We start from the raw sequence: 26,406 nt of genomic DNA on the forward strand, positions 1-26,406 counted from the left end.
ACGACTTGTGCTCCAGACCCCCTAACTAGCCGTCCCAGGGCCCTGAAGTCTCTCTTCATTGCCCTTACATTTCTTGTAGTAATTTCGTCACTGCCAACCTGAAAAATCAGCAGTGGGTAGTAATCAGATGGATTTACCATACTAGAGAGTTTCCTTTTAACATCTCTAATGCGAGCCCCAGGGAGGCAGCAGACCTCCCTGTGGGATGGGTCAGGTCTACAGATGGGCCCCTCTGTTCCCCTCAGAAGGGAGTCTCCCACCACAATTACCCTCCTTTCCTTCTTAGTTGAAGAAGTCCTAAGTTGTGGAGCTGAGCGACAAGTCATAGGCGGTTCACTAGACAAATCTGTCACTCCAGCTTCATTTTCCTTTCCCTGAAGTTCCAAGACCTCGTACCTATTCTTCAAGGGCAATTCGGAGGATGGATGGAGTTGGGAGGGTTTTTTCTTGCCTCTCCGAGGACGGACCTCCCTCCATTCCTCCATGTTCCTAAAGTTCTCTCCTTCTGTCTGAGGACAGGAGGGGAGGGGATCCATCACTTGTTCTAGCATCTCTTCCTCCTGCCCTTGCCTCAGGGTTTGACTCCACCAATCTATTTCGTTCTCACATTCTCTGATAATTCTCAGTCTTTCAACCTCCTCTGTCAGTCTAACCACCTGCCTGAGGAGATCATCGATTTGCTCGCACCGCACACACGCGGTGCCACTGGCTCCCTCTGGCACCAGTGCCAGGCTCAGGCACTCGCTGCAGCCAGAGACCTGCATGGCTGCGTGCCTGCTCAGAACCTCCGTCTGAGTTCCCATATCCTTCTTCAATACAGTTCTAGGGCGTGTTGCCACCATGCTAGAGAAATTTACTGGTGTTCTCTGCTTCCTGCCTCCACTCACTCCGCTCTCCCCCTGCCCTCGCGCTACTTCACTTCCTGTGACGGCCGCTGCCGCTCTGCGCTCTCACCGCTGCCGCGCGCTCTGAGGAGCTGCCGAGATGGCCGCTTTTAAACCTGCTGCCGTTCTCAGCCACACCCCCTGCCACGTCAGCCTTCCTGCTCCTCTCAGGATTCCCGCTCAGACTCGGGTCTCCTCGCTCTGCTCCGGCTTCGCCGTCTCCGGGAAGCCCGGTCTCTTCTCTAATCCTCAGTAATTAAAGGAGCAGCTCTCACCGCTGCCGCGTGCTCCTGGCATTGTCTGATCATGCCCAGCAACTGCTATAAATTACAAATGCAGGGAGGAAACTTCATTATTGGCAAATGAGAGAAAAAAGGGAAGAGAAAAAAACCCAACAAACTTTGTTAGGAGAAAGACAAGAAGTAAATTTAATCAAGAGACAATTTGCTCATCCCCATAACTCTCTCCAACTTCTGGAGTTGTCCTTCTCCCTGTCTCCCAGCAAGGCCAAGATGTTCTCACAGACCTTCAGAGGTGAACCTCTACACCTGACTGCCATGAGGACACTCTCATCTGCTTATACCAAACTCCTGTAATCCTGGAGCTCTTGGTTTTCTCTTCTCAAGAGCTTTTTAGATTTGGCTGAACCAGCAAGTAGTTAAAATGAACATTTTCATCATCACTCTGCCCTCAGAGAAGGCAGAGACCCTTCCTGGACACACTCTTCACTACCTGCCACACAGGTACACGTAGGGGAAGCAGAAAATGTTTATATACATATAAAAATGAACCAAATATATCTGTATTGATTGGTAATTTACTGCAGATTTGATGAAGGCAAAGAAAACCTGATCTAGCTGCAGATTTCTCTGCTCACTGCAGGGGGGTTGGACTAGATGGCTTCTAAAGGTCCCTTCCAACCCATTCAGTAACACCATGGAAGGGCTGTCTTCCATGGAGTCCAGGCAATCCCAATCAGCAAAGGTGTTTTGATAACAGGAGCTAGACAAGAGCATCAAAGAAAATCAACCTGACTTTGATGTCTAGAGCCACTGGGGAGCTGGAGGTTTGCTGGTGTGACAGCAGAGCTGCTTCCCATGGATGTTGTGGCTTCCTGCAGCTTTACTGCTCTTCCTGCTTGTCTGGAAGCCCTCTGAGGACCTTGTGTGAAACACCAAGATGATAAAAACCACCACACAAATGAGACTTTGCTTCATGATTCTTCCAAACCTGCTGCTTCTTGTCTTTGTCTAAAGAACATTCAATATCCCCAAGGGCTATTTTGGTTAAAGGGATCACATCACTTCCAATTATTAACTCCACATCATTCCAGAGGTGTAGAGAAGGCAAAACACTTAACAAAAACAAGTGTTACAAAATAAGAAGCACTGAAGTTCACATTCGTTTTTTCATCCAAAAATTTAAGAACACATTTCAATGAGATAACAACATGCAAAGCGACTTAAGTCCTTATATATGTAAACCAGAATGTTGGTATTTTTCTCTATTGAAGTAAATTGCAATTTTTAAATCCATCCATCCAACCCCAAACCCCAACCAGCATCAGGCCAACATCTTTCTAACACCTCCAGAAATGAAGCAAATTTGGTCTAAAAAAGTGGTATAAGCCCAGTATTCACTAATCCCTCCATTCAATCCAACCTGGTCTGAAACAGAATTAAAAGATGAATTTCCAGGGTTAATGTTTAAGTCATTTTAATTAATCATCTTCCTCTCACTGTCTGCCAGATTTGATCAAGGCTATAAATCTTTAACACTATTGAGAAAAAGGAAGGTCTTGAAGACATAGATGCCCTTGTATTAGTTCAGATAAATTAATATTCATTAATTAATAATAATAATAATAATAATAATAATAATAATAATAATAATAATAATGCCAATTCTGCTAAGCCTGATTAAATATTTAGGTCATATTATTTCTGTGGCAGAATTAAAAACCCATCTTTTCCTGGGTTTGGAGACTTCATCATTGTACTTTCCAAAGGAAATCATCCTACACCATGACTCGATGGGAAAGGCAATACAAAAGTCTCTAAAAAACAACAAAAATGAAAGTATGAGCTAATTAAACCAGCACATATTAGTCACCAGCTTCAAACTATCTGCATGGGACAACGTTGTGACGTCCTCTGAAGATTTTACTACTGTTTTTGTTAGGGATCTTACGTTCTAGGAAGTCCTGTTAGTCATTCCTCTTGTGTTCCCAAAGGCAAACCCAAGTAAATGACCTCCTGCACTCAAATACTCCATCAATTATGACAACTAGTTACTAGCTCATCCATTCCATTAGAATGGTACATTGGAACAGGTTGCCCAAGGAAATTGTGGCTTCCCCATCCCTGGAAGTGCTCAAGGACAGGTTGGATGGGGCTTGGAGCAACCTGGTCTAGTGGGAGGTGTCCCTGCCCATGCAGGGGGGTTGGAACTAGATGATCTTTAAGGTCCCTTCCAACCCAAACCAGTCTGGGATTCTAGGATCTCATATCCCTAAAATGTTAGAAAAGCCTGCTTGAAAATCCTCACTGAAGTGTGGGTCTGAAGGAACTCAAAATGTCCATGTTTGGTGGAAAGGAAGGTTTTCAGGAGCAATTTGGAGGGCACCAACCCAGTTCAGTTGGGTGCTGCCAGTAACTGTTCTACTTCCCTCCTTACAGCCATTTGTACATATCCTGGCTCCACACACCATGAGTGAGAAATTAATTCACTGGACTGCAAAGCTGGAAAGATCTGAGACATTTATAATGATATTCATTAAAATGTGAAATAAGCAGCACTCTGAGAAGAAAAAAAAATATAGGTTTATAATCAATGCTGTATTTTTGTTTCATATTAATGCTTGCTTACAGCCACAACACCATTTTAGGTTCTCAGATAAATCCTTTAAAGTTCATTTCTCATATATTTAGATCCTAATCCACCATCTCATCTCCAAAGATGTGGTGTTGGTGGAGATGGTTTAGGGGAGAACTTTGTAGAGTAGGGATGATGATTGGACTTGGTGATCCCAAGTGGCTTTTCCAACCTGAATGGTTCTATGATTCTAAGAGAAAAAGTCTAGAAAGGGAAAAGACCATTTTGTATCTGAATGAGGTGGTTAATGAGCCAAAAATCCTGCAACTCCAGATCAAAGACAGGTTCAAGCAAGTCATGATGTTGAGTCACCTGTGCTTCTGCTCAGGAACTGTCCTGCACAGATGTTCCATCCAAAACACACTGAGAAGACAAGACGGCAGTTTCCAAGATTCCACTAGAAGAGCAAATAATAGTTTCTCAACCACAATGAGAATTCCCTTGTTTTTAAAAATCTCAGAAAAATCTTCAGCAAGACAATTTATTGCTATTTTAAAATGTCAAACCTGTAAGATTCAAATCTTCAGTATCCTGTCTATTAGTGACCCAAATAAGAGAGTGGGACACGACCCAGGATGATTTAAAAGCTGGAACGTCCCACAAAAAAAAAAAAGTTTTAACTTCTCAAGTTGAAGATTATTATAAAAACCCCACACTGTTTCCAAAGAGCTTATGTGGATCAATAACTGGGAATGGGTCATTCATCATAATCTAAGAATGACTTGATCAAATAATTAAAGATGGGACAATGAGACCATTCATCTCCGAACTGCAACACTCCACTGCAAGTATTTGTGGGATGCTCTAGATTCTCTGAAACAGGCAACAAGACTTAGAGCAACTTCATCTCCAGGGCCAAGATTCTGTGCTAATTTGCATCATGTTCATTTAATTACAGGTGATGACTTGCAGCTTGTAAGACACTGGAGAACCACATTATCTCCTTGATGAGAGAAGATTACTGAGTTGCCCTAATGACTTCCCCCCAGAAAATGACAGCACTACCATGATGGCTGTGCCTTACATGTCAGCACAGACACACACATGGTCAAGGGAAGAGAGAAGCATCTTGTCCAGAGTTGAGCTTTTAGAGTGGGATATATTTAGATATGAAGAACTTTTTAAATCATAGAATGATTTGGGTTGGCAAGGACTTCAAAGATCATCTAGTTCCAACCCCCTGCATGGGCAGGGACACCTCCCACCAGCCCAGGTTGCTCCAAGCCCCATCCAACCTGCCCTTCAACACTGCTTCTCTGGGCAACCTGGGCCAGGGTCTCACCACCCTCACAGCAAAGAATTTCCTCCTCATGTCTCAAATCTCCTTCCTCCAGTTTTAATCCAGTCTCCCTTGTCCCATCACTCCCTGCCCTTGTCCATAAAGTCCCTCCCCAGCTTTCCTGTAGCCCACTTCAGGTACAGGAAAGCTGCTCTAAGGTGTCCTCAGGCCTCCCCTTCTCCAGGCTGAACAAATCCAACTCTCTCATGAAGAACCATGTCAGCAATCAACAGTGATATTTTTATTATGGAGTCCTGCCCCATGATATGCAGAGCAGAAGATCACAGTGCAACCACTCTGCTTGATGTGAGAAGACACTGAGACAGAGCAAACAACACTTTGTCCACAATACCTCTGTGGTTCATACTGACCCAATCTATCTCAAAATAAAGCTGTGAGTCTGTCCATCTGGGCAATTTCCACCCATGAGCTCGGATGTCCTGGGCTCCAAACACTTCTAACAGCATGCAGGACACTCAAGTGCTCACACCAGATGGGGAACAAGGGTATTACTGTCCCATCAGGTGCCCACTCAAAATCCCCAGAAGGTTCCACCAGGCTTAAATCAAGTTCAATGACATTTCCATCTTGGAAACAGATGATATCCACCTAAAACCTCACCTCCATATGTTACACACAGGCAAAAACAGGCTGAGCCCACATGGAGTTGTCCTCTTTCTGTTGACCCAACTAAAGCAACATTTTCATACATTTGACCACAACTCTCAATGCCAAGTAACAAATGATGCTTCATTCCTTTTCAAACTTAACTTCATTATATTGACATTGCTAATTGATACCAGCAAGGGGACACGTTTGCCTCTAAGATCTTCTTCTCCCTTATCTGAACCATTGTTGTCTCCCCTTTTGTCACAGCCTTTCCTACTAATTGCAATGACACCTCCCAATTTTGGAATGGCTGATCAGCTTAGAAGCTTCCACACAGCAAATCTAGGTCAACGAGCTCCTAATAAGGCCAGCATATGTTTCTTTTATGGAACGCTCTTGAGATCTTTCTAAATTGCTTCTGTCACCCAACAAAAGCCACTCCACAGATTCAGGAACTTCTGTAGAAGGTGTAACAGTGACAAGAGTGGAGGATGAAGAGCAGAAAAAGCATCTGCAAGTAGACCAGTGCCTGGGAACAGCTCATGAATGAGCAAGCCAAAGCTACCCAAGGGTGACCAGTTGACACCAGGTCTCCTGCTGTGCACACAACTTCTACCCTGACAGTCCACAGATGAAAAGCAAACTTCAGACTCAGTAGCTTGGAGCTGTTCCATTTCCCCAGTGTCCTCTTTCAAACACAGCCTGAATATACAAATAACAGTAAGGTCCTTCTTCTGAGGAGCCATGAGTGTTCACCCGACTTGGAACATCCAATAAAAATGGGATTATCATTCATGTAACACACTGCACTGCATGGAGAGGGGCAAGAAAAGTCATTACAAATCAGTTTATCATAAACAATATAATTTTAGATTTTATTACCTTACCTGGATATAAAGTGTGGCCAGCAGGGCAAGGGAGGGGATTCTGCCCCTCTACTCTGTCTGGTGAGACCCCATCTGGAGTGCTGTGTCCTGCTCTGGAGCCCTCAGCACAAGAAAGATATAGACCTGTTGGAGAGGTCCAGAGGCCACCAAGATGATCCAAGGGCTGGAGCAGCTCTGCTCTGGAGCCAGGCTGGGAGAGTTGGGGTGTTCAGCCTGGAGAAGAGAAGGCTCCAGGGAGACCTTAGAGCACCTTCCAGTGCCTGAAGGGGCTCCAGGAAAGCTGGGGAGGGGCTTTTCATCAGAGAAGACAGTGATAGGACAAGGGGTGATGGTTTTAAACTGAGAGAGGGGAGATTCAGGTTGGATATTGGGAAGAAATTCTTCACTCTAAGGGTGGTGAGGAACTGCAATGGGTTGCCCAGGGAGGTTGTTGATGCCCAACCCTGGAGGTTTTTAAGGCCAGGTTGGATGAGGTTTGTGCAACCTGGTCTAGTGGTTGGGTTCCCTGCTCATGGCAGGGGGGTTGGAACTTGATCTTTAAGGTCCCTTCCAACCTTAATGATTCTATGATTCTATAACTCTGTTGCTGACATCTTACTTGTGTGATGGTGATTTGAGTCCTGAAAATTGAAAGCCGATTATTTCTAAAATAAGACTTCTGCAAAATCAGGTTTCACTGGGTCAAAGGGTTCATATCCCTAAATTGACAACAATTTTAGGACATTTTCTACCTCAAAAACAGCTCTCATTGAACACCATTCACAGAATAGAATCACAGAATGGTGAAGGTTGGAAGGGACCTTAAAGCTCATCAGGTTCCAACCTCCCTGCTATGAGCAGGGACACCTCCCACCAGACCAGGCTGCACAGGCCTCATCCAACCTGCCCTTCAACACCTCCAGGGAGAGGTTCCCCTCCTGTAAGAAAAAAGCCGTGAAGATGAATTGAACAGAACTGCATACTCCATCCACCTCGTTTCTTCTGCTCAATTTACATACCTCATTTCAAGACTGAAATGCCTGCTAAGCTAAAATTTCAAAACCCAGGATTCCTGTATGAGAAGCAACTCTTCTGTTCCTACACTTAGGTTTCCAAATGAGAAATAAATTAGAATCCAAAAAGCTTTGAAGCATGCCTGCAGGAATGTGGCTTTGTTTTATTTTATTTTTTCAAGTTTTTCTCGTTAAGAAATATCTTTGATTTGGGTAACTTCATTTCACTTAGTTTTCTGCTCCAGCTGTCCCATCACCATTCTCCAATGAATGAGAGAGCTACATGTTAAAGAGCTTCCCAAAAGCACTGTGGACATCAAAGGTAGAAAAAACAATAAAGGCAGGAAAACCAGAATGCTCCCAGAAACCAAAGCCATGTGGGAGAGAAATTTATCTTCCTATGTGAGCAGCCTAACAAGTTTCAATCCAGCAATTACATCTCATTATTAGCACTGGTAAAATCTTTTACTAAGCAACTGGCAAATTGGGATTTCAGCACATTCACACACTAGAACTTTCAGTGTTTTCAGCTGAACGTGGCCCCTAACAAGCAGGTTAGATCACACACATCTTGCTGTTGCATAAAGCTTTTTCTCAGAATCATAAAATCATGAAATGGTTTGGAAGGGACCTTGAAGATCATCTAGTTCCATCCCCTCTGCCACAGGGACACCTCCCACCAGCCCAGGCTGCTCCAAGCCCCATCCAACCTGCCCTTCAACACTGCCAGGGATGGGGCAGCCACAGCTTCTCTGGGCAACCTGGGCCAGGGTCTCACCAGCCTCACAGCCAAGAATTTCTTCCTAAAAACTCATCTAATCCTCCCCTCTTTCAGTTTAGTTCCATAACTGACTCTACCAAATGATGAAGACTTTGTTGAAGAGTGTGAAGGGCAAGAAGAGCTTCAGCTTCTCTCAGATGAGAGACTTAGACAACAGCAGCAACGCAAGCAGCCTTTACTAATGAAGAATGGATATTTAATGCTACTCACAACTCTATTGAAAAACAAAAGGAATATAAGAAGGGAAAACCAAACACTGAGCTACTCCAGTGCCCTGCATCATGTTCCAGCATACTCATCACCACCAGCTTTAAGCTTCCAGTCAAGCAGGGTTACTATCAAGTTGGACTTGTTCTCCAACCAAAATGATTCTATGATTCTACCTCTGCTTCTTCCAGACAGCAACACAATCAGAGGGGCTGGATGGAGGTCTTGGGCTTTGCTCTCACAGCAGGGTTGGGAGGACCCTCAGGTCCAACATCCTACATCCTACAGCAGGCACAAATCCAAGTCTCCATTCTGTATCCCCTTGAAGCACAACATTTTTCCTAACTCTACCTGACTCCCATGAGCATCAGGAGGATGACCCAACCCCCTTTCTTCATACCATTCCCTGAATCCCAGTGAATTGTCCACAACAGCCAAAGAAACCAACCAAACAGGACACTGATACAATTAGGTGCCACCCTTAATATGCTGAAGTCATCTCATGGGAAGAAGAGCAAGCAAGTTCTTAGCAGCTTACACAGCCCTACATGGGAATGGTTGAGTTCATAGTAGAGAAAAAAAAGGAAAACTGCAGAATGTTTCTAGCCTCATAAATTTAATGTTAAATGTGTATGTCTAATTAGGGAGGTGTATGGCAACCTCTAGTGGTTAGAACCCAGCAAACATTCCAATAGATGAAGGTGTAGGAAAAGCATTTGCCTTAAGGAATCAGTTGTCTACTTGTCACTGATTTTATTAGAAAGATATGGAGATGAGATGTCAGGATGCAGCCCTTCAGAGAAAGACTCCCCTCTCTATGTCCTCGCAGCAAGCAGACTTGATATATGATATGGATATGATTAAATGTGTCCAAATAGTTTGAAGAAATTAAACTGTCCTGCACAGTCCTGAACTTGGGGAGGCACAATCCCAAGCACAAATACAGACTGGGTGGAGAATGGAGCAATAAGAGCCCTGAGGAGCAGGCCTTGGGGGTGCTGGGTGATGAGAAGCTCCCCATGAGCCGGCACTGTGCGCTGGAGCCCAGAAACCCCCCGTGTCCTGGGCTGCATCCCCAGCAGCGTGGCCAGCAGGGCCAGGGAGGGGATTGTCCCCTCTGCTCTGCTCTGCTGAGACCCCCCTGCAGGGCTGGGGCCAGGGCTGGGGTCCCCAACACAGGAAGGACATGGAGCTGCTGGAGAGAGTCCAGAGGAGGCCCCGGAGATGCTGGGAGGGCTGGAGCAGCTCTGCTCTGGAGCCAGGCTGGGAGAGTTGGGGTGTTCAGCCTGGAGAAGAGAAGGCTCCAGGGAGACCTTAGAGCACCTTCCAGTGCCTGAAGGGGCTCCAGGAAAGCTGGGGAGGGACTTGGGACAGGGAGGGATGGGATGAAGGGGATTTAGGTGAGACATGAGGAGGAAATTCTTTGCTGCTGTATCATGCAGGTGATACACCCATGCACCAGGGCAGTATCACCCATGCAGATAAAATAACTCTGAAGATTTAAAATGAACCCAGTGGCAACAGTGGATAGAGAAGTGAGGTGGATCAAGAACTGGTTGAAAGGAAGGAGGCAGAGAGTTGTAGTCAATGGGGCAGAATCTAGTTGGAGGCCTGTGACTAGTGGAGTCCCTCAGGGGTCGGTACTGGGACCGGTGTTGTTCAACATCTTCATCAACGACCTGGATGAGGGCACAGAATGTACCCTCAGCAAGTTTGCTGACGACACCAAGCTGGGAGGAGTGGCTGACACACCAGAAGGCTGTGCTGCCATTCAGAGAGACCTAGACAGGCTGGAGACTTGGGCGGGGAAAAACCTGATGAAGTTTAACAAGGGCAAGTGTAGAGTTTTGCATCTGGGGAAGAACAACCCCATGTACCAGTACAGGTTGGGGGCTGACCTGCTGGAGAGCAGTGTGGGTGAAAGGGACCTGGGGGTCCTGGTGGACAGGAGGATGACCATGAGCCAGCAGTGTGCCCTTGTGGCCAAGAAGGCCAATGGCATCCTGGGGTGCATTAGAAAGGGTGTGGTTAGTAGGTCAAGAGAGGTTCTCCTCCCCCTCTATTCTGCCTTGGTGAGGCTGCATCTGGAGTATTGTGTCCAGTTCTGGGCCCCTCAGTTCAGGAAGGACAGGGAACTGCTGGAAAGAGTCCAGGGCAGAGCCACAAAGATGATGAAGGGAGTGGAACATCTCCCTGATGAGGAAAGGCTGAGGGAGCTGGGTCTCTTCAGTTTGGAGAAAAGGAGACTGAGGGGTGACCTCATCAATGTTTACAAATACGTAAAGGGTGAGTGTCAAGAAGACGGACTTCAGCTTTTATCAGTGATGACCAGTGATAGGACAAGGAGTAATGGATGCAAATTGGAGCACAGGAGGTTTAAGGTGAATATCAGAAAAAAATTTTTTACTGTGAGAGTGACAGAGCCCTGGGACAGGCTGCCCAGGGAGGCTGGGGAGTCTCCTTGGCTGGAGACATTCAAAACCCGCCTGGACACGTTCCTGTGTGATGTGCTCTGGGTGATCCTGCTCTGGCAGGGGGGTTGGACTGGGTGATCTTTCGAGGTCCCTTCCAACCCCTAGGATTCTAGGATTCCATGAAAACATGAATTTCCTATGAAATCCATGTATTCATAAGAGTTTATTCCCATTGCTTGTCTTGATAACTTGAACTTTACAACAAAACTGTGTATTTTGAGAGGAAAGCAGATTAATATACTATGAATCATTGAATGGTTTGGGTGGGAAGGGACCTTTCAAGGCCATCCAGTCCAACTCCCCTGCAGTGAGCAGGGACATCTGCACCTAGATCAGGTTGCTCAGAGCCCTGTCCAACTTGACCCAGAATGTTTCCAGGGATGGAGCATCTCCCACCTCTCTGGGCAACCTGGGCCAGGGTCTCACCACCCTCAGCATAAAACCAGTTCTTTCAAGCCTGCCAACAAAGCCAAGGTTGTGAAGCTCCTGAGAAGAAACTGTTAGCATACCAGCAGTGAAGTCTTCCAGAAGACAGGTTGCCCCTGAAACTGACTGACTCTTCCTTCCAGTCTGCCCATGTCCAAGCCCCACAGGATATTTTACAGAGTGGAATACCTTTGGTCTATATAAGAATATCACATTATATATGATACAGTGTGTATCATCTTATCCTAAGACGTCCCTGCAGGGGGTTTGGACTAGATGACCCTTAAAGGCCCCTTCCAACCCAAGCCATTTGATGATTCTCTGATTCCATCATGCCTTTTTGTTTTGCTTTTCCAGTTGATGACTACGTGCATTTTCTGTACCTACCCTTATGTTACACCCAACCATAACAATACAGCTCCAACCCTGCTGCCAATGGCTGGGTTACCCGGACCCCTCTCAGACTGCTCTCCTTCCAAACTACCACCTCTGCGATTCTCCAAAGGCTCTGATATCTCAGATTAAGTTATGGAATCATAGAATAGAATATTCCGCTTGGAAAAGACCTTAAAATCATCAAGTCCAGCCATTCCCCCAGCCCTGCCAAGGCCCTCAGCACCACATCTACATGGCTTGGAAACCCCTCCAGGGATGGGGACTCCAGCCCTGCCCTGGGCAGCCTGGGCCAGGGCCTGACAACCCTTGCCAGCAAGAAATGCTGCCCAAGATCCCATCTCAGCCTCCCCTGGCACCACTGGAGCCCATCTCCTCTTGTCCCATCCCTTGTTCCTGGGGAGCAGAGCCCGACCCCCCTGGCTCCAACCTCCTCTCAGGCAGCTGGAGAGCCAGCAGGTCTCCCCACGGCCAGTAAGAATGTTGACCCAATTCTTTCACAAACACATTCAAGCAGCAATGGTGAAGTCACCTTGTAGCTACGCTTGTCTAGACAGATGACAAATGAGGCACCCAAAAATCAGAGCAGACTGCTGACACGCTGCAGACCAGGAGTGCAAGAGAATTTCTGGGTGCTTCACAGCCTTCTTTGGGCTTTGAGATGGACACAACACACAAGGGAGTCAATTTGCCTCAAAGATGAAGTTACAGATGGTGAAAACCTCATGTGAGAAGGCTGGAAGAGGCTGCTGTAGGGAAGAGCCTCAGAGCACGTATAGGTTCCTTGCACATTTCCACCTTGAAAGGTTGAGGTGAGATGTTTGTGCAAAGGTGCTGAGGCTGCTGCTCCTCTACTGATGGCTGCCACCTCTCTTGGTATGCCAACAGAGCACATGCTTAGTCATTCCATAACTCAATTACATAAAAATAATCCAGCTGGTCCTACTTTGAACCAGGAGTTTAAATTTTTGAACAGCAGATGTCCATAAACTCAGAGCACGTTGACCAAAAGCCAAGCCACACACGCAGCTACACTAGGTGACTAGAGGATCACTGAATGGTGGTAACAACTGGGACTAGTAAAATAACCCCTTCCTGGCCCAGACAGAACAAGAGAAGCACATGTCACTGTCAGAACAGCAGTAGAAGCAATTGGAATAAAATCAGGGACCACAGGAAACAGCTCTGAAGTGGCAAACAGAGCATCCCACTGAAATGGGATGGGTTATAGTTGGACTTGATGCTCTTCAAGGTCCCTTCCAACCAAGATGATTCTATGAAAACCAGACCAAGTTTTTGAGCATCAAGGTAGCACATCTCACACCAGTCCAGGAGCTACTATTTCAGAGGCCAACGTTTGCAAATGCTTGGAAAACTCAGACCCCATGTCTATGATCTGAGAAATGAAGAGTTATTTCAGAGAATGCCTGTGATAGGCAAGGGGAAAACAGCTTCAGTTCCCATTGTGAACACTGGTCATCACTGCCAAGGGGATGAAAAGAGGGTATCAACAGGGGAAAAGGTAAGAGCAGAATGTATTAATCCTGGTTACTTGTCCAGATACTTAAAACCAAGCATTTCCAAAAGAGAAGGGGCTCAGACAGAATTAAATCCTCGAGAGCAGTGGTTCAAGAACAAGAGGCATCTATTAACCCAGCCCTTTACAAAGTGTACAGGCACAAAACTATAACTTCCTTATTTTTGGAGAACTCTCTGTACTTGACAAGCATTTTAACACTCGATTCCAGAGCACATTAATAAGGACCTTCCTGGCTTCCCTTGGAGCAGGGCTGGCTGCCAAGACAAGAAAGATGCCTGACTCAGGGCTACCTGCCTTACAAAGTGGCAGACACAACATAGGAAGAACCAACTTCAGTATCAACTTCTTTAAAGTTATGTCCCTGTTTCACAACCACATCAGATATTAACTATTTAATAACTATACAAGCTAATAAACCTGATCAGCCCAAGGGCAAACGTGTAAGTTTTATTGCTCATATTTGCAGGGCCTCATCACCAAATGACTGTTGCATTAGGGCTGATTTAACTGACAGACCTTTTGGCAGACATGGCAGAAAGAAGCAAAGCAAGTTGAAAATCCAGTCTGCATAGTATTTGAGACCCACCACTCAGAGCATTTCTATAATAAGGTGATACATGACTAGGAAAAGCAAAATTCACACCAATCCCTGAAAAACTTCCAGGTTGAAAGCAGCTCCTGAGTTAAGAGACTCCAAGTCAAAAGTTTTTCAGACTCAGATTCAAGTTTAAAGCAAACACGATTTATTCTGGGATCATTTCATTACCCAGTTATCATTTCAGCTGTTTAGTTCATTAGTACCTATTCAGGCATTTAAAACTCAAGCTCCTCTACCCTTGAGTTGCAGCAAAAGTGGCTTTCAAGTGAAGTTTCTTTCTGAGGGTTCATATTTACCTGATGATCCTCTGAGCAGCGTACTGGTGAAGTGAGCGGAACTGTGCTGACATGTTTGCTAAGGCTGCCAGACAATTGGTGTGAAGGTATTTGTCCTGTCAGGAAACAAAGAGAAAAAAATAAAAATTTAAAAAGACATCAAATTGTTGCTTTGATACATGTTGTTGTAAAGGACGTGGTCAAAAGCAAAGAGAAGATATTTCAAGTGTATCTACTTGGTGATGGTTTCAAGACATTCTCTTAAATTATAAGGCTTATAAAAGAGGGATTGCTTCATATAGAGTTTGTGTACAAACATCAATCACAGAACTGTCATGGTCAGAAAAGACCTCCAAGATCATCATGTCCAACCATGAAACTCGCCCCAAAAAAGTAATTAAAAAAAAATAAATTGCCCACTAGAGTGTGTCTTGAAGTGCCTCATCTACATGGCTTGGAAATCCCTGCCAATTGGTTGCAACAGACTGAAGAAAAGCCCTCACCCTGTTTGAAGTGGAATTGATGCCCCTGAAGGTGGAAACCCACGCCAGGTGCATAAGAACTTACCCTGGTCCGTGTCATGTTGTACTGGATGGTTCTTATCACCACTAATATCAGGAGACTCCCAAGTGAGATCTCAGTTAAGACACGTTCAGCATACCAAGTGATATTTTTCAATATCTGAAAAAAACAAAAAAGGACAAGGTTCTTCAGCATGGAGGTCTGAAGAAGAACACTGAATATTGTCTGGACTCTTGCAATCCTTAAGTCATGTAAATTAGCTTCCAGCCTTCAATGTGAGCTAAGTTATTCTATTCTAAAAGAATAATAAAAATAAATAAATAAATAAGACATCTCTGCAGTATTATCACCTGGTAGATCTCATCAACTTTATTTAAAGCCATGTGAAAACACCCTAAGTGGAGAAAGCTGATTAAATCTGGCAATTCCTTAATTCCTAGGCCCTTTGCCATCACACTCCTTTCTTCTTTTTGATCATACCCTTTCCAAAGTCTCCAGTTCCAACCAAAATAGCCAAATAATGCTGCCAATTCCCTCCCATTTTCCCTCATGGCAAGTTGGGCAAGAGGCACCATGCACGAGCTCTGACTGATAGGCAAGAGCACACACACTGAAGGTCGTGGGGCAGATGGAGAAGTTAACTGTTGACAAAGCCTTTCTCATGCCAGATGGGAGGTCTCTTCCCCTGAGAGGCTAGAGAAAGCCAAGGTTAAGAGCTTCATATCTTCCAGTGCTCTCCACTACCAGGCTGAAGTCTACTACCACTTCCCACCCTGGAAGTATTGAAAGGAAGGTTGGATTGGGCTTGGAGCAACCTGGTCTGGTGGGAGGTGTCCCTGCCCATGCAGGGGGGTTGGAACTGGATGGTCTTTAAGAACGCTTCCAACTCAAACCATTCTACGATATGACTGAGTTTAATGCAGAAGGAGAATCAATCCACTTTTTCCTCTTAGAACATTCAGCTGATCAACATGGAGCAATAAGGACATAAGAAGGACATGGAGCTCCTGCAGCAAGTCCAGAGGAGGCCACAAAGATGATGAGAGGGCTGGAGCAGCTCTGCTCTGGAGAAAGGCTGGGAGAGTTGGGGTGTTCAGCCTGGAGAAGAGAAGGCTCCAGGGAGACCTTAGAGCACCTTCCAGTGCCTGAAGGGGCTCCAGGAAAGCTGAGGAGGGGCTTGGGACAAGGGCAGGGAGGGATGGGATGAGGGGGGATGGATTCAAACTGGCAGAGGGGAGATTGAGGTGAGACATGAGGAGGAAATTCTTTCCTGTGAGGGTGGTGAGGCAAATATAAGCACAAAAAAAGCTTTAAAGGACTGGTAAAAAACGAGCCAACAGGAACTGCCCTAAAAGCATGGAGAAGGTCCTCTATCAATTCAGGGTTATTCTGGGTCAGAATAGAAATTTGTTTAACAAGGACTATTGCACACAAAGGTATCACTGTATAATGTCATCTTTGGCGTATTAAGTACATTTCATTGAAACTTGATGCTCAATGAAAATAAATGACATTTCAATCCAAACCTCATAACCACAGGCTCATAATCAACCTCACTAATCACCTTTATTCACTTCTTCTCTCAGCAAGTTACATAAACCCACTTCTGACTATCAACTTTCTTCCCACCTCTTCTTTGGATGAGTAAAAAGAAGTGACACCCTTTGTTTTACATCATTTCTGCTCTTCCAATTCCTTCATCCTCCCACTAACAAGCTCAATCAACTAAACCTCTTCTTTCTGGAAGAGAGAAGGATGGAGAAGTAGCAACCAATGTCCTCTAAGGAGATGGAGAGAGTTAGCCACTGCTTGACTTGCAGAAGACAAAGGGGAAGGCAATGCTGGAAGTGATTGATTTTATACCATTTACTCCTCCTGTCTGAGACATTCAGATAATCCTGCTGGAAAGATCCATAATTCTAGTTTGGAAAAAGAAGGGGCATCTGGAAAGCAAAACTAAAATCATATTTAGATGTTAACATCAGGAATATTTGAAGAACAGCACCTGGAGATGAGTCTAAATCCTGCACAAATGGTGCAGTCACTTGGTTGCTACTCCCTAACAGAGCCCAAACCCAGAATCCCAAATGGTCACCCCAAATTCTTCCCTTCCACAGATGTAAATTTATGGTTTGAAATTGTCTATGTTACATATTTAAGGGGATTAGTAGTTATGGTCACACCCAATGCTCAGCTCAGAGGAAATGTGTGTGGATTTGAGAAGGAAATGGGAGACTAAGAACTATTTTACTAACACAGCTTCTTCCATTCAGCCTAAAGCCTGGATCTGTGAAAAACATTTTGGAATTACTTTGATATTCAATTTGCATCTTGGCAGGTCAGGTTTTTTGGACAAGGAACAGAAACAAAGGCCAAGGAGTTTGAAAGCTGAGCTGAAAAGAGAACATACTTGAGCTTGCAAAGAGAAGACATGGTATTAACTTTGCACCAGTCATTAAGCCTGGGGTTTCTTTTCCCCCAATGTTACACACACTGAACACATTGAACTATCCATTTAATTTGTTTTATAACTGGGATGGAAATTATGAACCACAGCATAGTATTGGAACTGGAAAGAAGTGAGTGATCCCATCCTGTTGCCAAAACACCATTGGTCTTCAGAGCCTACACTGAAACAATGACTTAAAAAAATTAAATCATCTTTTTAGTTCTGCTTTGCATGACTCAAGCTATCAACCTTCCACTAGGTAGGTTATTCTAGAGCCCACACAGCTCAATACTGGTTTTTGTTTACCATATCTGCTCTGATGAGACCCCACCTGGAGTACTGAGTCCAGCTCTGGAGTACTCAGCACAGGAAAGACATGGAGAAGGTACAGAGAATGGCCACAAAGATGATCACAGAGCTGGAGCAGCTCTACTATGAAGACAGGCTCAGAGAGTTGGGGCTGTTCAGCCTGGAGAAGAGAAGGCTCCAGGGAGACCTTAGAGATGATTGTGTAACTGGCACTAGAAATACCTACAGACCCTTCCTGACTCCATTCCTTTTGCTGCCCTCTAACATCCTCCTTTAGGAGATGTGGAGTTAATATTTAAGGAAGTGTATGGCTGATTTCTTTTAAGCTGTAGGTTTTAAACAGTAACTTGGTGATTCATACCTGGAAACATCTGCTTAAAGAATTTGAAAAGACGGCCAAGGGAAAGTGATTTGTCTATGATTCTCCCCGTCTACTCTGCCCTGGTGAGACCACATCTGGAGGATTGTGTCCAGTTCTGGGCTCCCCAGTTCCAGAGGGACAGGGATTTGCTGGGAAGAGTCCAAGGGAGGCTACAAGGATGATGAAGGGACTGGAACATCTGCCTGATGAGGAAAGGCTGAGACACCTGGGGCTGTTTAGTCTGGAGAAGAGAAGGCTGAGAGGGGACCTGATGAATGTCTCTCAATCTCTGCAGGGTGGGTGTCAAGAATGGGCCAGTCTCTGTTCAGTGGTGCCTGTGACAGGACGAGGGGAAACGGCACCAAGTGACAACACAGGAAGTTCCACCTCACCATGAGGAGAAACTTCTTTGCTGTGAGGGTGACAGAGCCCTGGGACAGGCTGCCCAGAGAGGCTGTGGAGTCTCCTTCTCTGGAGACTTTTCAGACCCATCTGGACACATTCCTGTGTGACCTGCCCTGGGTGTTCCTGCTGCAGCAGGGGGGTTGGACTTGATGATCTCCAGAGGTCCCTTCCAGCCCCTGTGATTCTATGAAAGAACAGTAAGGAAAAGAGGAGCACAGGAGAAAGAACTGAGGTGATTCCACACCTATCCTCTGTAGTGCCATAGAACTCCATTGGTTTTTAACGGTCAAATATCAGTTTTCCCAGCTTTTTCTGCAGAAGGGCTGAGAGGAAAAGCTACAGAATCCTTCACAGCCTCCTGTCATCATCCAACTAAGAAGCAAAACTCTGGCCACAGAACACTATGAATAAATGGATGCTTCTCACCAGATACTCCAGAATGGGAAAACAAAACCACAGATTAAAAGGAAGCAGCAGTAAATGAAAACCTGGATTAAATTCAAATATTAAACGGTGAAGAAGATGGAAGAAACAAAGGAGTAGGGGGAAAAAAAAAAAAAAATCAGTGCACAGTAAAAGGAACAAGGTGGGTGTTGGTTTTGAGAGCAGTAAACTCATATTCACGTTGCACAGAAAACACTACAATTCCACTGGCAGGGTTGGTTACAAAGGCAAGAATAAACTGGAGAGAAAAACTTGATTTATGTTTTCATTCCACAGCTGGAGCCTTGTTAATAATTGGAGGGAAATCTCCCACTTTTACTTATCCAGTAAGGAATTTATTGGAAGATCATGTGCAAAGACTTGAAAATGAATGAGGAATGAATGGGGGAAGAGACTGAGGTAGGAGAGGAACCTTGTCTGCTGTACCCTAAGTCCCAACAAGCTCACTTTGTGAGCTACAGAAGCCAAAAACATACATCAGGTGTAGATGTTTATGTGCAGGTTCAAGGCACAAAAAGATGAGGCAGGAGAAGCTGCAGGAAAAAGCTGTTTCAATGATTTACATGGCTACTCCAGGTGCCTCTCCTAGAAGCTGCTTCCTATAAGTTCTTCCTAGGAAATCATATCTAAACATCATCTCTTCTTGCTTTCCATGTACAGAGCTTTAGGAAATCATCTGAAATTGCAGAGACTAAATACTCCAAGTCTCTGCCACTTCGCACCAAAAAAAACCAAAACAAAACCATGCAAGACAATTCCCTCCTAAAACAGGCTGGAAATTTACCTGGGACTAAAGTTCTGTTTAGATACCTCAAAACTTGCTTCCAGCTTTTTGCATTTCATGAATTGAAACAAAATAAGAGAGTTTCCATGTCCCAGTCCAAAAATTAAATATAATCAATGCAGATTTATTCTGCACTATCCTAGCTTTAGAAGCCAGGACACTAGGACAGAATTACCTAAGGTGTTCTCCAGCACAGATGGTGAAGGCCCATCAGAGCTAGTAAACTTCTGGATCATATTTATATGGACAACATAAAATAGATATTAATCTAGAAGAAAGGCAGAAAAGGAAATGCCAAGGAAGGAAGAAACATTCAGGCTGGAAAATAAAACTCCACTCAAAGCTTCTCTCAGCTGCATCAAACTGGTTAGGCAACATTTTTCCAGAGGAAAAAAAAAAAAAAAGGTTCCTGTTTTTTGTGTTTTTCTAGCCCCACCACTTCCATGGCAAACACCCAACACCTTTGAGGCAGCCTGCCTGGCTATTACTATGTTCATTTGCAAGAGAAACCACCAAAAAGACAGAAAAAGAGGTATATGCAGCATCTCCTCTTCAAGAAGAGACATTTGGGTTAGTCCCTAAGAAACAAATATGTATATCCCAACAAATCTGGACCACCACAGCCTCTTGCTGAGGAAACAAGACAGATGCATCTCTACAGAAATAAATATTGAAAGGGTTTTTAGAGGTGAAGACTTATTTACCAAAACAACAACTCACCACTTCATGAATGGACCGATTGAAACCATCATCCTCAGTCAGGATCAGCAGGATGATCAGAGCCATGTAAACATGGTGGGAATTCCTTTCTTCGACGTGATACAGGATTTCCAGAATTGGCAGAACCTGTAGGGAAGGAAAAACCTGTGGATTAGTTTAGTCTTTCAAATACCTCAGACGAACAGAGGAGACATCCAAACCTCCTGTGCATCACCCTGTCCTCAGCAATATCACTTTCTCCCTTTAGCACTTTCTCCCTCTTGAAATAACCACCCCTAAATAATGACGTGCATTGTTTAAGCACCTTCCATCTGTTTTATTCTGCCTGCACAAGAGTCAAAACAAATTCTTTCTTGTGGTCAGGCATGGAATTTCAATTCCTAATGAGATTTCCAGCCATACTCGTTTACCATAGGCCCTGAAAACTTTAGTTCCCCTCTAGACTATGGGAAAATACAATTGTTAAACAAGATTTTCAAACACTCAAGCAGGAAAATAATTGGTTTTAACCACTGGTGCTAGCACAAGCCTGGTCTGAAAGGAGGAGGACCACAAAGATGATCCAAGGGCTGGAGCAGCTCTGCTCTGGAGACAGGCTGAGAGAGTTGGGGTGTTCAGCCTGGAGAAGAGAAGGCTCCAGGGAGACCTTAGAGCACCTTCCAGTGCCTGAAGGGGCTCCAGGAAAGCTGGGGAGGGACTTGGGACAAGGGCAGGGAGGGATGGGATGAGGGGGATGGCTTTAAAGTGGAAGAGGGGAGATTGAGGTGAGACATGAGGAGGAAATTCTTTGCTGGGAGGGTGGTGAGACACTGGAATAGGTTTCCCAGAGAAGCTGTGGCTGCCCCATCCCTGGCAGTGTTGAAGGGCAGGTTGGATGGGGCTTGGAGCAACCTGGGCTGGTGGGAGGTGTCCCTGCCCATGCAGGGGGGTTGGATCTAGATGATCTTCAAGGTCCCTTCCAACCCAAATCATTCTATGATTCTATGACTTTTCTCATCAAATATAAACAGCCATTTTAGACCTGAGGTACACAAAGGCATCTGGAGACCTGCAACTCAAATCCCATTTTGCTGTGTGGAGATATAATCCCAGAAAAGAATCAGTTTGGGGTGGGTGAAGACAAGAAAAGGCCTGGTTTTCCAATTCTAGATAAGAGGCAGCCAAAGAGAACTGACATTACGATGAGAGTTCAGCCCAAGTTCTTGCAACATTTCCACCAGGATGAACAGCTTAAGCCAAAGTCTTGCAATAATAATGAACATGAGATTTCACTACACTAGCAAGCATACCTGAATGCTAGTCTAAAGTTAATCCAGATGCAAACATTGTCTCTCTACCAACTGAAAATTAGCTTTCCACTGGCTCAGTACAACGTGGCTTCCCCAGGCTGCAGAAATAGACATAAAGAACAAAATACCCTGGAAAAAAAGGAAGTGGAGGAAAACTCTCCACTCCATCCATAGTGGATGAAATGTAGAATTTGTTCCAAGAAGCTTCCAGACACCTAAAGACTCACTGTTTTTCATAACAGGCTGACTGCAGCAGGGGGAATAATGTGAAACCTATTCTGGTGAGGGGCCAAGACACCAAGTGCTTCAAAAGCCTCTGAAGTTACCAGAATGTTCTCTTATGACCAATCAGTCCCAAAACAGTTGGAACATATGAAAACACACACCAGCTTCTATTAGAACCAAAGAGATTGAGGTAAATGCTGCAGGACACAAGACCTTCTGACAGATGCTTTGGGCAGGGTCAAAGGTGATACCACAACAAAAGCAGGGGGCAAAAATACTTCCTCATTGCAAAATTCCTCCATAGAATCATTTAATGATTTGGGTTGGAAGGGACCTTGAAGATCATCTAGTTCCAACCCCCCTGCATGGGCAGGGACACCTCCCACCAGCCCAGGCTGCTCCAAGCCCCATCCAACCTGCCCCTCAACACTGCCAGGGATGGGGCAGCCACAGCTTCTCTGGGCAACCTGGGCCAGGGTCTCACCACCCTCACAGCAAAGAATTTCCTCCTAATACCCCATCTAAATCTCCCCTCTTTCAAACATCCTCCCTTCACCATTTCACAGGATCCTCCACAAGCATCTCTCCTCAGGTAAAACTGGAGCTGGCCTCCTTGTGTTTGGAGAATAGATGTCTTGAGATCAAAGACTAAGTCATCCTAGAGTTATCTAAGCACAGATCAAAAATCATCAGTCCTTCCCTTTAGATGTGGGAAAAAGAAACCGACATCACTGTCCACTGTTTAAATTATTTCCATTTCCAATATTTATAGTGGACAGAGCTTTGCATTGCATGAGCTTAAAGGAATTTTCAAGTCTCTTCCCATCTCTACTTCCATGGTCACATTTTCCTTTCCACCTCTTATTCAGACTCCTCTCCATAACATACCTGTCCAAACTCAAGGATAAAAACAGCAACTCTCTCCCCCTGCCATTTCCACATGAAAACTGCACCAATTCACCCAGTTCGTAGACCCCTTCCTCCTCTGAACACATTTCTCCTTTGTATTTTGATTCCTAAGGAACACATCTTTAGGAAAAATATCTCTGTGCTCAGAAAAAAACAACTATTTGACAAGCCACTACTTAGAAAATAAAAGAGTTGGGAGATTAAAATTTGAACTATATTAAAAACTATCAAGAATTGTAACCAAGTCTTGTAAGAAAAATGTATTTCCAGATTTTTATGTTCTTCTTAGACTTCTGTCTTCTTAGACACTGACACTGCCCATCCAGGTACTGATGGCAGCCACTTAGAATCATAGAACCACTTTGGTTGGAAAAGACCTCTAAGTCCAACCCAGCCCTGCCAAGGCCACCCCTGCCCCATGGCCCTCAGCACCACATCTACATGGCTTGGAAACCCCTCCAGGGATGGGGACTCCCCCCCTGCCCTGGGCAGCCTGGGCCAGGGCCTGACAACCCTTGCCAGCAAGAAATGCTGCCCAAGATCCCATCTCAGCCTCCCCTGGCACCACTGGAGCTCATCTCCTCTTGTCCCATCCCTTGTTCCTGGGGAGCAGAGCCCGACCCCCCTGGCTCCAACCTCCTCTCAGGCAGCTGTAGAGTGCAACTATGGACAGACTGGTTGAAAACCATCCTGCATCAGGCCCAGATTTCTCTCTACGAGGGAATACCAAGATCAAATCAATTCAATGTGTGACCCATCGTTACTAGACAATTACTAACACTCCTCTATCAGGAGCAGCTTTTAACTGGCAAGACAGAGACACCATTCAAATTTCACCATGAGGACAATCAAATATTGGAATAGTCTCCTAAGGGAAGTGGTAGATCCCTCCACATTGGACAGTTTAAGTCTCAGCTTGAAAGGGTGCTGAGGCCACCTCATATAAAGTACAGTAGTACCTAGAAAGGTAGGACCAGATGATCTTCGAGCTTCCTTCCAACATGGCTTGCTAGGATTCTATGAAGTAGTAACTTTTAATCCCCCAAAAAAGCAGCATGTAAAAACAGATGCTGAAAACTGCAGGTGCTACATTCAGTCCAAGGCCAAGAACAGTTTCCCCAGCAGAGAGTTTGAAAATAGTATGTCTTCAGTATCCAATAAAATACAAGGCTGCAAAGCCAAATGAGTGACCTGCTTAAGCCACATTTAGACCACAGGAAAACATACTGCTTTACCATAGAGAAATACAGCAGCACATCCATTATTTCAGTCCAGACTCATTGACCAGCAACAAAATGTACAGCACAGCTCAGCAGCCTGAGCAAACACTGCAACAGCTCATTTCCTACAAGCAGGTATCTCACTGGCATCTTCACCTACCATCTGAGTGTTACCTGCTCTTCCAAACAGAAGGCAGCTCAACCTTCTCCCATTCACAGACCACGACACTCTACTGCTGAAAAGCTTTCCTCATTGACCCCTATTTCACCACTCCCACCACCTCCTGGAGAATCATCAAATGATCTGGTGGAAAGGGACCTCTCAAGGCCACCTATTCCAATCCCCTGCGATGAGCAGGGACATCTACAACTAAATCAGGTTGCTTAGAGCCCCATTCAACCTGACCTGGAATGTTTCCAGGGATGGGGGTCCTTGCAGGTACTTTCAATAAGACTGAAATCCCAAATTTCAAAGTGCCAAATTCCAGATGTGAAGATCCCTAATGGCATCAGGTACTTAGCCCAGTTCTTTTAGAACATGACACCAAGTGACATGCTGCAAATTGTGGAAGACACACAAATATCCTTTTTGTTCATAAAGGCTGAGAGTCTGGAGAAGAGAAGGCTGAGAGGGGACCTGATGAATGTCTATCAATCTCTGCAGGGTGGGTGTCAAGAATGGGCCAGTCTCTGTTCAGTGGTGCCTGTGACAGGACGAGGGGAAACGGCACCAAGTGACAACACAGGAAGCTCCACCTCAACAGGAGGAGAAACCTCTTTCCTGTGAGGGTGACAGAGCCCTGGGACAGGCTGCCCAGAGAGGCTGTGGAGTCTCCTTCTCTGGAGACTTTCCAGACCCATCTGGACACATTCCTGTGTGACCTGCCCTGGGTGTTCCTGCTGCAGCAGGGGGGTTGGACTTGATGATCTCCAGAGGTCCCTTCCAACCTCGATGATTCTGTGATTCTACCAAGTCTGTTGTAAGAGCAAAAACGATGCATTCCCTTACTAATGATGAAGCATTCTAAAGCACAACAGAAGATGAAGGTCTTTACATCTAACTGACAGGGGCAGATTCATATGCAAATGAGGAAGCAAGCTGAGACATCACCTATTCCATCAGCTAATAAAATCACACTGAATCCATTTACAAATAAAACTGAAGTTACAAAAGAGCAAAGACGTTTCAAACCTCTCCTAGGAAATGTCCCTCAACATCTGCTAGTGATGCTTCCTGGGCACCAAAACCAGGAATTATTAAATAGTGGAAAAAACACAGCACATGTGACACACTGAGTGCAGTGTGACAGAAACAACCTGCAAATCCCTTCAAAGTCTAAGATGAGCACTCAGCTGGCCTCATTTCTCATGTAGCACAGGCTCTTACACTTCACCCAACTGCCTCAGTATGAAGAAGCTTCCAAAAAGCCACCCACCCTCACTCAAAGACACCCAGAGAGAGCAGTGTTTTGCCTCTGAATTCATTACCTTCATTGGATTCCTCTGGTGTGCGCTTCAACCTCCAGCCTTCAGTTCTCAGCACACCTCCCTCAACAAGCAGAGTCCTTTCCCTTCCAAGCTTTCTCCTCGTGTAGTCACGGACAGATCCTGATGCTTCTCAAGCTCATTTCTGACCAACTCAACTAACATTAGCTTTGTAAGCCTCTCCCAGTTTTGTTGTTCATTTTAAAGCCCAAAAACCCCCTCATATTTCTCTACATTCTCTCCATTTCTCAAGAGCCTGTAAATATTTTAGGAAGTTTGGTACCACAGCACCAGAATAGCATTCACCACTCTTGCAGTTGCCATATAGGGAAGGAAAAAGTCAGCTTCATTACTCCTGCCCCTTTGTCTCATTTACTAAATTAGCCTTTTTCACCACATGGTTGTAATTAGGAGATCATGATTGCTCTGCCCAGTAACCCTCCCACCCCCCCAAGTCCTTTCTGTGTTTGCATGATTAAACAATTCAAGCTGCTCCTCTCAGTTGGCTGCCACTCATCCTTACCTACCAGCCAGCAGAAACCAAGAGGATTGGACCAAGGTGTAACATGTCAGGAGTCATCACAAAAAGCATGAAGAGTTCAAGGAGAGAAGAGAGTTTCCAATTTTAGTATTAAATACAAAATATGCCAACATGCTGCTGACTTTTCAGTGATGCTTTTCTCAATTCTCTCAGCTTGTTCCCCACAAAGTGGTTAATGTCACATTATTTCTGGGATTTTCTGATTTGTTTTGTTTGGAAGGGGAAGGAAGATTGGTGATAATATATGAAAATATCCCCCAAGAGCATCTGGAGCTGTTTGGACACATGCACCTCTTGCTTTTCCTGCAAGTTTTACAGTGGAACAGACATCATAATTCTCACACAATTCACACACTTCAACTTGATTTCCCTGAAGATAATTAAGAAGGTGAGCAGGTGTCAAACATGTCATATCACACACTAACAGCCCTGAAAATTAAAAATGACCATTTGTTCACAGAATTCCTGACCTCAGCTACACAGTCTGCACTGGACTACACAGGAGGAGTTCAGTTTTGAACCAT

General features: G+C 44.9%; 1 protein-coding gene across 1 annotated transcript in view; it reads right to left on the reverse strand.

Moving 5' to 3' along the window:
• DYM (dymeclin) overlaps positions 1-26,406 on the reverse strand; it is a 196,695-nt gene that overhangs the window by 92,541 nt on the left and 77,748 nt on the right. Inside the window, exons 11-13 of the mRNA XM_051641698.1 lie at positions 20,214-20,339; positions 14,787-14,900; positions 14,241-14,335 (exon numbers count right to left, since the gene is read on the reverse strand). Of these exons, the coding sequence (XP_051497658.1) occupies positions 14,241-14,335; positions 14,787-14,900; positions 20,214-20,339 (335 nt within the window). The remainder of the gene's footprint in view (positions 1-14,240; positions 14,336-14,786; positions 14,901-20,213; positions 20,340-26,406) is intronic.

Source organism: Apus apus, chromosome W (genome assembly GCF_020740795.1).
Source record: "Apus apus isolate bApuApu2 chromosome W, bApuApu2.pri.cur, whole genome shotgun sequence".
Classification (NCBI taxonomy): Eukaryota; Metazoa; Chordata; class Aves; order Apodiformes; family Apodidae; genus Apus; species Apus apus.